This window comes from Delphinus delphis, chromosome 7 (genome assembly GCF_949987515.2).
Source record: "Delphinus delphis chromosome 7, mDelDel1.2, whole genome shotgun sequence".
In the NCBI taxonomy this organism is placed as follows: Eukaryota; Metazoa; Chordata; class Mammalia; order Artiodactyla; family Delphinidae; genus Delphinus; species Delphinus delphis.
In genome coordinates, this window is record NC_082689.1 from 111,854,568 (window position 1) to 111,867,762 (window position 13,195).

At 41.5% G+C, this 13,195-nt stretch overlaps 1 protein-coding gene across 2 annotated transcripts in view; it reads right to left on the bottom strand.

Annotated features, from left to right (window-relative positions):
• Positions 1-13,195, bottom strand: part of PLEKHB2 (pleckstrin homology domain containing B2) — a 48,634-nt gene that overhangs the window by 26,367 nt on the left and 9,072 nt on the right. For both annotated transcript variants that reach the window (XM_060017012.1, XM_060017011.1), the window contains exons 2-4: positions 8,696-8,740; positions 5,494-5,646; positions 4,374-4,476 (exon numbers count right to left, since the gene is read on the bottom strand). In XM_060017012.1, the coding sequence (XP_059872995.1) occupies positions 4,374-4,476; positions 5,494-5,646; positions 8,696-8,732 (293 nt within the window). In that variant the 5' untranslated portion in view covers positions 8,733-8,740. The remainder of the gene's footprint in view (positions 1-4,373; positions 4,477-5,493; positions 5,647-8,695; positions 8,741-13,195) is intronic.

Consider the following 13,195-nt stretch of genomic DNA (forward strand, 5'->3'; position numbering starts at 1 on the left):
ACTAGCAGTATCTCTTCATGTTATACACACAGATCTACCTGATTTTTTTAATGGCTACATAATGTTCCATGATATGAGATTTAGATGGTCAGCAATATTTTGCTATTAAAAATAATGTTGGTATTTGAGAAACTGACCTATAACGTATGTAAGTTTAAGGTGTACAACATGATGACCTGACACGTATATCATGAATTGATTACCACAATAAGCTAACACGTCCAGGACCCCCACACGATTACCTTTTTATTTTTTCTGGTGATAACACCTAAGATCTACTCTCTTAACTTTCAAGTATATGAGACAGTATGATTAATTATAGTCACTATGCTGTACAATAGATGCCCAGAACTCACTCATTTTACAGCTGGATGCTTGTACTCTTTGTCCAATATCTCCCCCATTTCCCTCAACCCCGGGCAAACACCATTCTACTCTCTACTTCCATGATTTTGGCTTTTTTAGATTCTACATATAAGTGAGAACATATAGTATTTTTCTTTCTCTGTCTGACTTACTTCACTTAGCATAATGCCCTCAAGGTCCATTTATGTTGTTGTAAAGGCAGGGTTTCCTGTTTTATGGTTGATTAACAGTCCATTACCCATGCATGCACAAGTCTGTGTGTGTGTGTGTATCACATTTTATTTATCAGTTCATCCATCATCAGACACTTGAGTTGTTTCCATGTCTTGGCTACTACGAATAATGCGAGAAACACAGGGGTACAGCTACCTCTTTGAGACAATGATTTAATTTCCTTCAGATATATACACAGAAGTGGCATTGCTGAATCATATGGTAGTTCTACTTTTAATTTTTTGAGGAACCTCCATACCGTTTTCCACAGTGGCTGCACAAAGTTACATGCCCACCAATAGTGCACAGGGTTCCCTTTTCTCCACACCCTCACCAATACTTATCTTTTGTCTTTTTGATAACAGCCATTCTAAGGTGTGAGGTGACCTCACTGTGGTTTTGGTTTGCACTTCCCTGATTATTAGTGATGTTGAGCACCTTTGGAAAAACGTTTTTTCAAGTCCTTTCCCCACCTTTTAATTGGTTCGTTTTTATGCTATGGAGTCATACAAGTTCCCTACATATTTTAGATATTAAACCCTTATCATATAAATGGTTTGCAAATATCTGTTCCTATTCCATAGGATGCCTTGTTATCTTTCTAATTATTTCTTTTGCTGCGCAGAAGCGTTTTAGTTTAATGTAGTCCCAATTTGTTTACTTCTGCTTTTGTTGCCTGCACTGTTGGTGTCACATCTAAAATCGCTGCCAAGACCAATATCAAAGACCTTTTCCCCATGTTTCCTTCTAGTAGGTTTACAGTTTACGGTCTTACATTTAAGTCTTCAATCCATTTCAAGTTAATTTTTGTGACTGGTCAAGATAGGGAGTAAGTCCTTTCTGAAAAATCTGGGTTCTACACTCTTCTAAGCATAATTCCTTTGAATGTCTTATGCCGGGGCTCGCTTATCCTTCTCTGCCTTCCAGTGTTCTGAAATGACAAGCCCTGGGGGAACCTTCCAGTCTCTGCTAAGGTCCCAAGGGTATCATAGGCTCAAGGGTTTTTCCTTGGCTTTTTCAAGAAGTATCAGCACCTCTACAGACCGCAGGGTACTACCAAAAATTTTTAAGATTTAATTAGCTCATCTTGTTACTGCTTCTGGGAGTTGGGGTAGGGTTAAAAACTGTGATACATCTCAACAGAATCTTCTATTTCTTTTTCTGACTGTTGCTCTTTGTATTCTGTGCTTGAAGTTAAACTTCTTTATTTGGCTGTCGCTTCTGAATGTCTTCCCCTTCATTTCACTAGGTAGTTGAGGAAGATGACACAGATTCATTTTCCCCTTTTTTCCCAGAGGTCTCTGTCATGGGTTGAATTGTATCCCCTGCAGAAAGATAAGCTTAAGTCCTAATCCCCAGTACAGGTGAATTATTTAGAAATAGGGTCTCTGCAGATGGAGTCAAATTAAGATGAGGTCATACTGAATGAAGATGTCCTTATAAGAAGAGGAAATGTGGACACAGACACACAGGGAGAATACCATGTTATAACAGAGGCAGAGACTGGAGTGGTGCAGCTGCAAGCCAGAGAACATCAAGGATAACCGGCCACAACCAAACCTAGGAAGAGGCCAGGAACGATTCTATCCAGAGTCTTAGAGGAAGCATGGCTCTGCTGACACAGTAATGTCAGACTTCTAGCTTCTGGAACTGTGAGAGAATAAACCTGTTGTTTTAAGGCACCTAGCTTGTGATACTGTGTTACAGCAGCCCCAGGAAACAGTCTCCTCTTCTTTACTTTTTTACCTTGCTGTGTCATTTTATTTCAAGTGTGTTTCCTGTTAACAGAATAAATAGGTGGACTTTGTATTTTCTGCCCAATCTCAGATCTTATCCTTTTTAAGGAGAATTTAACCAACTCACATTTATTGAATTCACAGATATCATTGGTCTAATTACTGCTACTTCATCTCCTGTCATGCCTTATTAAGTTTACCTGCTGGTTTTTTTTATTCTAGTATTATCCTCCATTGCTCTGTCCCTAATTGTACCCTTAAAATTAGACACATAAATAAACCTCTATTTTCCCATAAAGTTAAGAAAAAGTCAGCCTTCCATGCCAAACAAGGCAAGTCCTTCAGTGTACTTTTACCCCTTCTCCCTCCTCTATGACAAAAAAGCCTCCCATGTTTTGTTAAAATATTCTAAAATTTTAGTTCTAGATATTTTTTCCACTAGTACTTAAAGGAACCGTCCATACATGTGACATCTCAGCGAACAGTAGAATAGAGCAGTTAAGAACAAAGGGCTATGAAGACAAAGATTCAAATTCTGAGTCGAGCCTAAAAGCTCTAAAACCTTGGGAAGTATGGCAGGCAGAATGATGCCTCCTCCCTACAGAGAAATCCACATCCTAATCCCCAGAACCTCTAAAAATGTTACCTCACCAGGCAAATGGACTCTGCAGCTATACTTAAGGTTAAGGACCTTGAAATGGAGAAGATTATACTGGATTATCGAGGCTGGCTCAAACTATTCTTAAATCCTTAAAAGCATATAACCTTCCCCAGCTACAGAGAATCAGACAGATAACAGCAGGAGAAGGGCTCAGCCCAGAAGCCAAGGAATGCAGGAGGACTCTTGAAGCTAGAAAAGGCAAGGAAATGGACTCCCCGCTAGAGCCTCAAGAAGGGATCATGGCCCTGCCAACACTTTGAAACCTAGTGTAGAACTCTGACCTCCAGAAATGTAATCAGAAATGTGTACTGTTCGAAGCCACTAAGCTTGTGGTAATTTATTACAAGAGCATTAAAAACTGATACAGAAAGTTACTTAACCTCACTATGCCTCAATTTCTTACAACAGAACAGTATCCACTTTATAAGATATGGTGAGGATTAAACAACATACATAAAGCAGTTAGCACAGTACCCAGTGCAAAGTGAGTGTTCAAATTATTAAAGAGTAAAAATATAGATCCAGTTTATAAAAAAGTAGCAAACTGGCTTGACCTGTGTTCATTTCTCCATTAGTCTTTAGGAAAGGTACATCTTTTCCAGAAAGTGCTATTTAAGATTCACTAATATAAATGAGAAGAATGTAAAAATGAAACTACATCTAGGATTTAAAATAAACCCTAGAGATCTGCAATGTCCAGAGTTAACCTTTGTTAGTGGTACAGTGTGGACAGGAAAAAAAAAATCAGTGTTTTCAAGATTCTGATCCCACATCAATGCTAATGTTAACAGACTGAGAATTAATAAAGTTGGGTTTTCCTTCTTTGTGCTTCCACACCCCTTCTTCAGAGATGGCAGATGGAAATAAGAACCACCAAAAGGAGAAAGGCTATATAATACAGATGTCAGTGCTTTTTAAAAAGACATTTACATAAAAAGGACAAGATTTAAGGGGAATTCCCTGGCAGTCCAGTAGTTAGGACTCCATGCTCTCACTGCCGAGGGCCCAGGTTCAATCCCTGGTCAGGGAACTAATACCCCACAAGCCATATGGCACGGCCAAAAAAAGAAAATTTAAGAACCCACTTAACTATGCCCATTGCCCATTGCCCAATGTGCATCTAGTAATGAAAAAAGAGAGTGCAAAGTGACTGTATCTAATAGTTTCTGCCATACTCACTACAATGGGACCCTGCATGGGCAGCTCTGCAGAGGCAGAAACGAGGATCAGGGTTATCAGACATGGAGTGAGACTCTTAACATTTCTTTCACACAACCTCTGAGTCACTTATTCTGCTGCCTACAGGAACACGCCACTCCCGTGCTTCTCCCTTCCTCATAACTGGAAATTAAAACAGAAAACACTTTTAAAATTAAACACCCTGGAAAAAAACTTACAAACAATCATCTGTGCTTTCTGCACAAAGACTGATGGTTTTCCCATCTCGGCAAACAATCTGCAGCAGACAGTCTTTTGGCTTCCCATCTGGAGGCTGAATATCTACGAAAAATATACAGGATACAGGAGTATTTACATAGTTTTTTTTTTAAGGATTTCTTAACAGCTCAGATAAGCAAAGGACCAGAACTTCAGAACATTACAATTATAAAACATCTTTGTTCTGCTGTACAGAACCAACACATGAATCATTACTCCATTCTAATTAAACTTCCTGCTGGAGAAACATGTAAGCCTCTTCCAGAGCATGATCCACATATGGTGATACACAAAATAGCCCAGACATTAGAAGAATAAGCACAACGAAAAGTGTTGCAAAGCATCAGTTAACAGAATACTTACTGCTTTTATTCACAAAGCATCAAACTAGATCGCTGCTTTAAAAGTGAAAATCGGTTGTTTAAAGTATCTCTGTGTACCAAGAAGTAAGACCTATGATATCTGAGCCTGGTTTAAGTAAGGATTTCAATAGCTAGTCCATAGAGGCTTGTGTTTCAAGAACTTATAGGGGCAGGATATTATTACACCAATGGTTACTACAGCAGCCTCTTTATTCCAAATAGCAACAGAGCTAATAAAACAAACAGGGAAGTCTACATATGCCATTAATTAGAAATAGAAAAGTCTATGCTTATTAAAACAAAAAAAAAACTATTCCTTCAATAGTTGTGATAATTATATTGAAAGACATCATGGATTTTAAGAAACTGACTAGAGTTGTTATCAATAAGCCAGTTTCTGAGTCACAAAATCTATACTGCCTAGGGTAGCTCCGTCCTTCTTGGGGTTCCCAGCACTCTGGTTCCTTAGTCTTCCACCACCTTCTCCATGAGAGAGAACGGAAATGTGGACTGATGGGTCTGATTCAGAGGAGAAAATTAATCTGCCAACCCACATGGGTCATAATCCAAGTGTCTGGTTTCATCTGGTTACCTCTTCCCAGATGAAACCCTTCTTTGGTCTGTAAATGAAAGCAGAATGGGTAAGGAAGAAGAATCAACTCCCATCAAGAAAGCAGAAGGGCAGGCGACAGAAGCTGGACAAGACAGACCCACTTACCCCGACATTCATGTCCCGTGCGGATGTTGATGCAGTCCACGGGCATGTGGACCTTATCCTCCACACTCTGCCGAGTTTGGTCATCATAATAGATCAGGTGACCATCTGACCACAGGTCAAACCAATTCTTCTTCCAGCGCTTCAAAATAGTACCTGAAAAAAAGTGGGAAATGTTGCCTTTGAGTGGAAAAGCAAGGACTTTGTCCTTTAATTCACCGGTAACAGAAACAAAAGAAACTTTCCTCTGGTCCCAAAAGTATACCTGCATACAATTTCCCAGAGCAGTCCATCAAAATGGAAGTGAAAGCAGACCCGAACTGCATGAACACCCATGCTGTACCAGGGCTGCACGCAGCATGCTCTAAGATGAGAACTTCGATCTTACTGAGAACGCTGCCAACTTAAAAGTATCAAAATATTTTAAAAAAAAAAGAAAGTTCAATAAAACTTTGATTTTGAGCTAATGAAACATGTCTAACATTTAACTCTCCATGTGGTATATCTAATCCTTCCCAGTAGTATCTAACTGCTAGATTGATCAGAAAACGTTGAACTGTAAAGCCTCTACACACAAATAACAGTAATACTTTCCTCTTCTGGAAAAACTTCTCTTTTTCTTGAAGGGCCTTCACATATACTCTTCTCTAATGCTCACCTTCCCTTACAGCCCACAGTGTGGGGAGTCTCCCTGCCTAAGACTATGCAGAGGCAGGCTCAGACACTGGATACATCCACACCCAGACACTGACCCAGGCCCAGGGCCTGACTCCTACCCAGCACGCATCCATCCTACTAACTCACACGTCTCTATCGGTTTGAGAGAATTCATCCATTCATTTGTAATCTTGGACTAGGCATTTAACTTCATAAAACTCTAAGTTCCTTGTCAGCCAAAAGGGAAATCTAAAAGTTACCCCTGCACCTTTCTCACATCCATACGCTACCGGCTGCATCTTTTGTTCCTATAGATCCCACCCTGTTCATGGCCAATGTGCACAAATTCCAAATATTCATCCCAGCAGCCTTCCAAATTTCTTTTACCACTATCAAACACCCACCTTGCTGAGAGGCAACCACAGCACTTGCCCAAACTGATAAATAAGTGACACCCAGCATCCATTTAACTGGCAGTGCCTGAGCTGTGCAGAAACTACCAGAGAGCCACCCGAACACAGACAGGTGTAATCACCGGGTTGGGGAGTTCTACCCAAGGATCGCACCTGCCATCAAAGGCCTGACTGCAGAACCCTAAATTAAGCTGTCCTCCAGAGTCCAGATACTGAGGCCTAAGAGTCTGCCAATGGCAAGAAAAGGAAACCTGAAGACAGTGGTGCATATGTGTAACTACATGTGTATCTCTGCTGCTCTGCAACTCAGTGAATATAATACAACTCACCTCATTTTAGTTTATTATGAATGATGCTTCTGCTTTAGCAAAGACGGAAAAATCAACCCAACATCAGGAGATTGGGAAATGGAATAAGTCTTACGAATACACACTTTTGAGATAACCATAACTAAGACAGTGGAAAAGTCTGTACAACTTATTTACAGAACTCCTATTTTGTGTACATCATCATGCTAAGCACTGATGGGAAGCACAAAATTGTCAAAAGGGTCACTGTTCACTTATGTTGACAGAACATTTACATTGAGTCATGATGGAGAAAAGACACTTGCCCTCAAAGAGTGCAGGAAGGGAAGGCTCATCCTCCAGGTCTGAGCAAGGCTCTCCATGTCCCCTGACCATTTTAGGATCACCCAAGATCCTCAAAACCCAAGACAAGGAAACTTACACAAACATTGGGGCTAGATTCCAATATGTCACAACTTTTTTTTTTTTTTTAAGCCAACAATACAATAGCTGCATCTATTCTTAGACTACAGAACTGTCATAGACCTTGAAAGGACACCTGTTCAGCTCCAGGTCTGAGAACGTAAAACTAGTAACAGGACAGACAGTCTGAAAGCTCGTCTCCTGATAGAAAGGGTGTTGATGTTGAAACGAGACAGCCCTGAGTCTGAATGTAGATTTGCCACCCATAGTTAACATCTGGACCAGTTATCAGTGAACCTCTATTTCTTCAGCTGGAAGCTGGGGTAATGCCACCCACCTCACAGAGCTGTTGTGATAATTATATTGATATAAAAATCTGTACAATGGGAACACAAACAAGCTTCAAAAATAGTTTTTATAAACTGTCTAAGGTATGCAAGTCCATTCTTCCTTGCTAGGCTCAATTTTAGCTAAGTATTGAAAATAGTCCTTAAATACAAATTCATATCTGAACAATACAGTATATATCACCACTCAAGCTTTTGCTGGAGTCATAAACAATATACTAGTCACTTTTCCCTTAATGCTGCTCTTTCTAGAACACAGCAGAATGATCTGCTTACTCTTTCTGCAATAAACAGAGCTGCTTCTTCCTGCTTTAAAACATACTATGAATCCTACTTAAGGTGGCAGCCTCAGAGATAAGCAGAGTTAAGTATATGCAAGCCCATAGAGATGAGTCTAAGAAAATGAACTTAATCCCATAAAAAAAGAACTGAGTCCCTTCTCCAGAGTCCTTTTGGAGACACAAAAGATTTGGTTTTAGATAAACTTGTTCCCTCGGGTCAAATCTTAATCTATAATTAAAGACTCTAGTATTTCAGAATCTGGTCACTGTTCAATCCCCAGATGAGACAGGTGTTTCCCACAAAGCGAGCAGTACCTCCATGCTAATATATTAGCTCAGCTCCATGGTAATATATCAGCTCAGCTTGGGTAGATCCAAGAACCTCAGGTCAGCCGTTAATAATATAGCATGCTAGGGACTTCCCTGGCCATCCAGTGGTTAAGGTTCTATGCTTCCATTGCAGGGGGCACAGGTTCCATCCCTGGTCGGGGAACTAACTTTGTCGCACGGCGTAACCAAATAATAATAATAATAATATAGCACGCTAGTGAGAAAAGAGAAACCAGCAGGGACTATTACTGTCCCCTGGTTCCTGTCAAGGTAGCAACCAAGAAGCTCCACGTGTGCAGAAAAACGGTTCATAGAGCTCTAAAAATCTGCAAGAGGAAATCCAGGGCAACAACATTAGTAAGACTTTGTTATTTGTTTGTAAACACTGGCAGTGTCAGCCACAGAAATAAAGATGTGCCCTAAGGCAACACTAAACCCAGCCCAAGGGGCTCACGTCCTGTACTTACTCTGTCTCAGCAACCATCCACTCTTCACAAACGCCATTTTTCCACCTGTAGAAGAAGAAATAGGCAGGTTCAAAATTATACCCAGAAAAGAGAATGACCCGTATGAGCTGTTTTTACTCACAACACTTCTGACACCAAATGTGTGGGGTTTTTCCATACCAACAACCAATTTTCCAATTCTCAGGACACCAACTGGATGTCTACTGATTCAATTAGATTCTGACACTAACTACCTGGACTTAGCATCAGACCTCACAGCTTAAGGGCTCAGTTCCACAAGAGTGCTCCCACTTTAGACACAAGTCCTGGGCCACCCATATTTCTGATCTATAAATTGGGGGTGCCCACAACCCCCTCCTGAGATTCGATAATTTGCTAGTATGGCTCACAGAACTCAGGAAGGCACTTTACTTACTATTACCTATTCATCATAAAAGGATACAACTCAGGAACAGCAAGATGGAAGAGATGCAGAGGACAAGGATTGGGGGAAGAGCGCAGAGCTTCCATGCCTCTCCAGGCACCATTCTCCCAGCATCTCCATGTGATCACTGGAACCCTGTCATTTAGGGGTTTTTAAGGAGGTTCCATTCGGTAGCCATGACTGATTACATCATTGGACACTGGTCCTTAAGCTCCATCTCCAGCCTCTCTACCATCTCTGGAGGTCCAGGGATGGGGCTGAAAGTTCTTTTTATTTTTTATTTATACATTTATTTATTTTATTTTTGGCTGTGTTGGGTTTTTGTTGCTGCACGCAGGCTTTCTCTGGTTGTGGCGAGCGGGGGCTACTCTTCGTTGCGGTGCACAGGCTTCTCACTGCGGTGGCTTCTCTTGTTGCAGAGCATGGGCTCTAGGTGTGCAGGCTTCAGTAGCTGTGGCTCACAGCCTCTAGAGCGCAGGCTTAGTAGTTGTGGCGCACAGGCTTAGCTGCTCCGTGGCATGTGGGATCTTCCTGGACCAGGGCTCGAACCCATGTCCCCTGCACTGGCAGGCGGATTCTTAACACTGCACCACCAGGGAAGCCCCTGGGGCTGAAAGTTCTAACCTGCTCATCACAAGCTTGGTCCCTCTGGCAACCAGCCCTACCCTGAAGTTATCTAGGGGCCCATGATCTCATTAACATAAACTTAGATATGGCTGAAAGGGGTTTATTATGAATAAAAAGACAACAAAAAGACACCCCTAGTACCTCTATCTCTCAGGAAATTCCAAGAGTTTTAGAAGTTCTTATGTTTCTTATTATATCACAAAATCACAGCCCTTTGGTCTCTCTATCCTTAGCCTTTCAGTGTCAGCTGAGGAAAGGACCAAAGCCATTTTACCTCACTGGCCACCTGGAATTTACCCAGTACCTCCTTAATATGGCCAATACAACCCCCCACGCGCACCCTAGGCTTTAGCCTCAGCACCCTGTCCACCTAACTAAGTCTAACTCCACTTACATCTAACAGACATAAAGCAGCCCTAGAACACAACTGCACACAGCCCAGTAAGGTGCGCACTGGTGTCAGCAGGTGGAGTGGCCAGGTCAGAGCAGAACACCAGAAGTCATGAAAAAAAAGGTTGATAAATTTAACTCCATAAAAATAAAAATCTGAGTGGCAAAAAATAAAGTCAAAAAAACCAATAAAAGATTAAGAAAAATACGTTTTACAACCATATATATGGCAGCAGTGAGTTAATTTCCTTCACATACAAAGCTCACTTATAACAGAAACAACAATCATTTGGCAGTTCACAGGAAAAGAAACATGAATGGGCAAAAAACTCATAAGCTACTCCATTTCTCTCTCAATTCAACTAACAAAATTCAAATCACAAGTTAACAATATTACCTATCAGAGGGCCACAAATGAAAAAAACTACGATATCCAGAAAGGAGAAAGCATAATGGCAGGAATGAAAACTGTTGTTAACATTTTGGGAGGGAAATTTGACAATATCCATCCAAATTTTAGATACTCATATACTTTGACCTAGCTTTCTCACCATTACTAGAAATATGCCTCATTGATAAACATACACAGGTTCACCAACACATGTATAACACTAGCCCCAACCAAAGGGCTCCACGAAAGAGGACTGCTTAATGAGCACCTCCACCCATGGCATATTTATGCAGATGCGAAAAGGAATGAAGTAGAACAGTATGTGCTGATGAGCACACGCAGCTGATACCCACACAGCTATTTTCTGGAAGGAACCATTAAAAACTGTTAACAACGTGTACCTCTGAGGAGAGGAATGAGGCAGTGCTGCATATGTGTCAGAAAAGAGGGTGACTATTCAGGCCTATTACACCTTTCTGTACTATTTAAGTTTTTTAAAACAACTTGCGGGGCTTCCCTCGTGGCGCAGTGGTTAACAATCTGCCTGCCAATGCAGGGGACACGGGTTTGAGCCCTGGTCCAGGAAGATCCCACATGTCACGGAGCAACTAAGCCCGTGCACCACAACTACTGAGCCTGCGCTCTAGAGCCCGCGAGCCACAACTACTGAGCCCGCGTGCCACAACTACTGAAGCCCACGCACCACAACAACTACTGAAGCCCACGCGCCTACAGCCCGTGCTCCGCAACAAGAGAAGCCACTGCAATGAGAAGCCCGTGCACCGCAACGAAGAGTAGCCCCTGCTCGCCACAACTAGAGAAAAGCCCGCGTGCAGCAACGAAGACCCAATGCAGCCAAAAATAAAATTAAATAAATTTTTAAAAAACATTTGCAAGTATTGTATCATTTTATTTTTGAAATCAACACATATTATTTGGAGGCTGAGATTATGGGCCACTTTTGTTTTCTACTTTAGCAGTTTTAGGTATTCTCTTTAAGGCACAAAGGTTTGGAAGGTTAGCAAAATGGAGCACAAGCCCAAGTGGGCACTTCAAAAGAACAAATGAGTTCTCCCTCATTTAACTTTCCCCATGTCTAAGAATGGCTCGAGTCTCACAAATCATCCTATATTCCAGCATCTCCAAAATCCTGTAATCTGAAGGTTCTTAGTCTCCCTGCAGTTTCTGCAAATTCATGCTGTCTGTCCTCACCAAGAAAGGAAAGACGCTTTTCATTTTTCCCTCCCACATTTAGGTACTCAAACGTACAGTCCCAGATGAACTAGATGCACAGTCAGTCTCTTCTCTTTCTCTCAGTGCTTGTTCACACTGCTCACTGCTGCTGCGAGACACCTGCTGACAGTGAAGGGACGAGCCTGAGGGCAGCTGACTGTTGAGATGGCAGCGCTAACTGCTGAGTCACTGACTCACCCAACCAGGGATCTCCCGCTAATGCAAGGCTTTCCATTAAGCAAAACGATGCGTTTCTTCATTATTTAAACTGAGTTGAACTAGTTTCCTGCAACTTGCAGCCTAAAACATCCTAAAACAATCATTTACTTCCAAAAGGATTCGAGGCAGAGAAATAATACCAACATATTTTCATTCAACAAATATTCTTTGAACATCTAATGTGTGCCCAGCCTTGCAGCAGGCACTAAGGATACAGCAGTGACCAAGCTAAAACCCCTGCTTTCATGTTAGCTTACATTCTAATGGAAGAAACAGGTTAAACTTGTAAGCTAAAAAGATAGAGGATGGAGTGTTATAGATAGCATCACATCTCTGCAGTGATACTATTACCCCAGAACATAAAACTGGAAGGGTATGTAACACGTATTCAACTCATGCCAAATCCTGGATATTTATACTAAAACTTCCTACGATCATAACATAAACTCATTTATTTTTCTTTGGAAAATAGCTGGGAATAGATCACAAATTACTTGTAGAATGTATTGGGAGCTACCTAGATACAATACAAATTTAAAACCTGACTGAAATGTTGTCATACAACTTTGCTGGTACCTTCTGAGTTGGTTATGGAACCAAATGAACAGTGCAAAAACGTGATGCAACAGAAAGGAGTCTCCCGAACTTCTGTGGTAAATTTTTTAAAATCTCTCATGATTCTTGATATTAATTTGGCTATTATTTGCTGACAATCATAATAGTCAAAATGTCAGCTCAGCCTAACAATGATATTAAGAACAGCTTCATTTATTCACAGGTCTTCAAGAATCCGAGTCCAACAACTTTAGGTGGCTGTAAGATGAACACCACCACCAGTAGCATCCAGGAGAATAAAGAGTTAAAAACAGAGTTCCTTAAGGACCTAGAGCTTTCCAGTTATCTACTAATTGTATGGGTCAGCATCTGAGTCGCCAGATATTGTGCCTATGTTTTCTTTGGCATTTCCTTGGGGTGAGGCGGGGTTTCTTTTACTTCTCAGGTAGAAGTGGCTCAAGGGATGTCAACAAGAGAAAACTGGGGCTTCCCTGGTGGCGCGGTAGTTAAGAATCCCCCTGCCAGTGCAGGAGATACGGGTTCGAGCCCTGGTGTGGGAAAATCCCACATGACGCGGAGCAGCTAAGCCCGTGCGCCACAACTACTGAGCCTGGTCTCTAGAGCCCGCGAACCACAACTACTGAAGCCTGTGTGCCTAGAG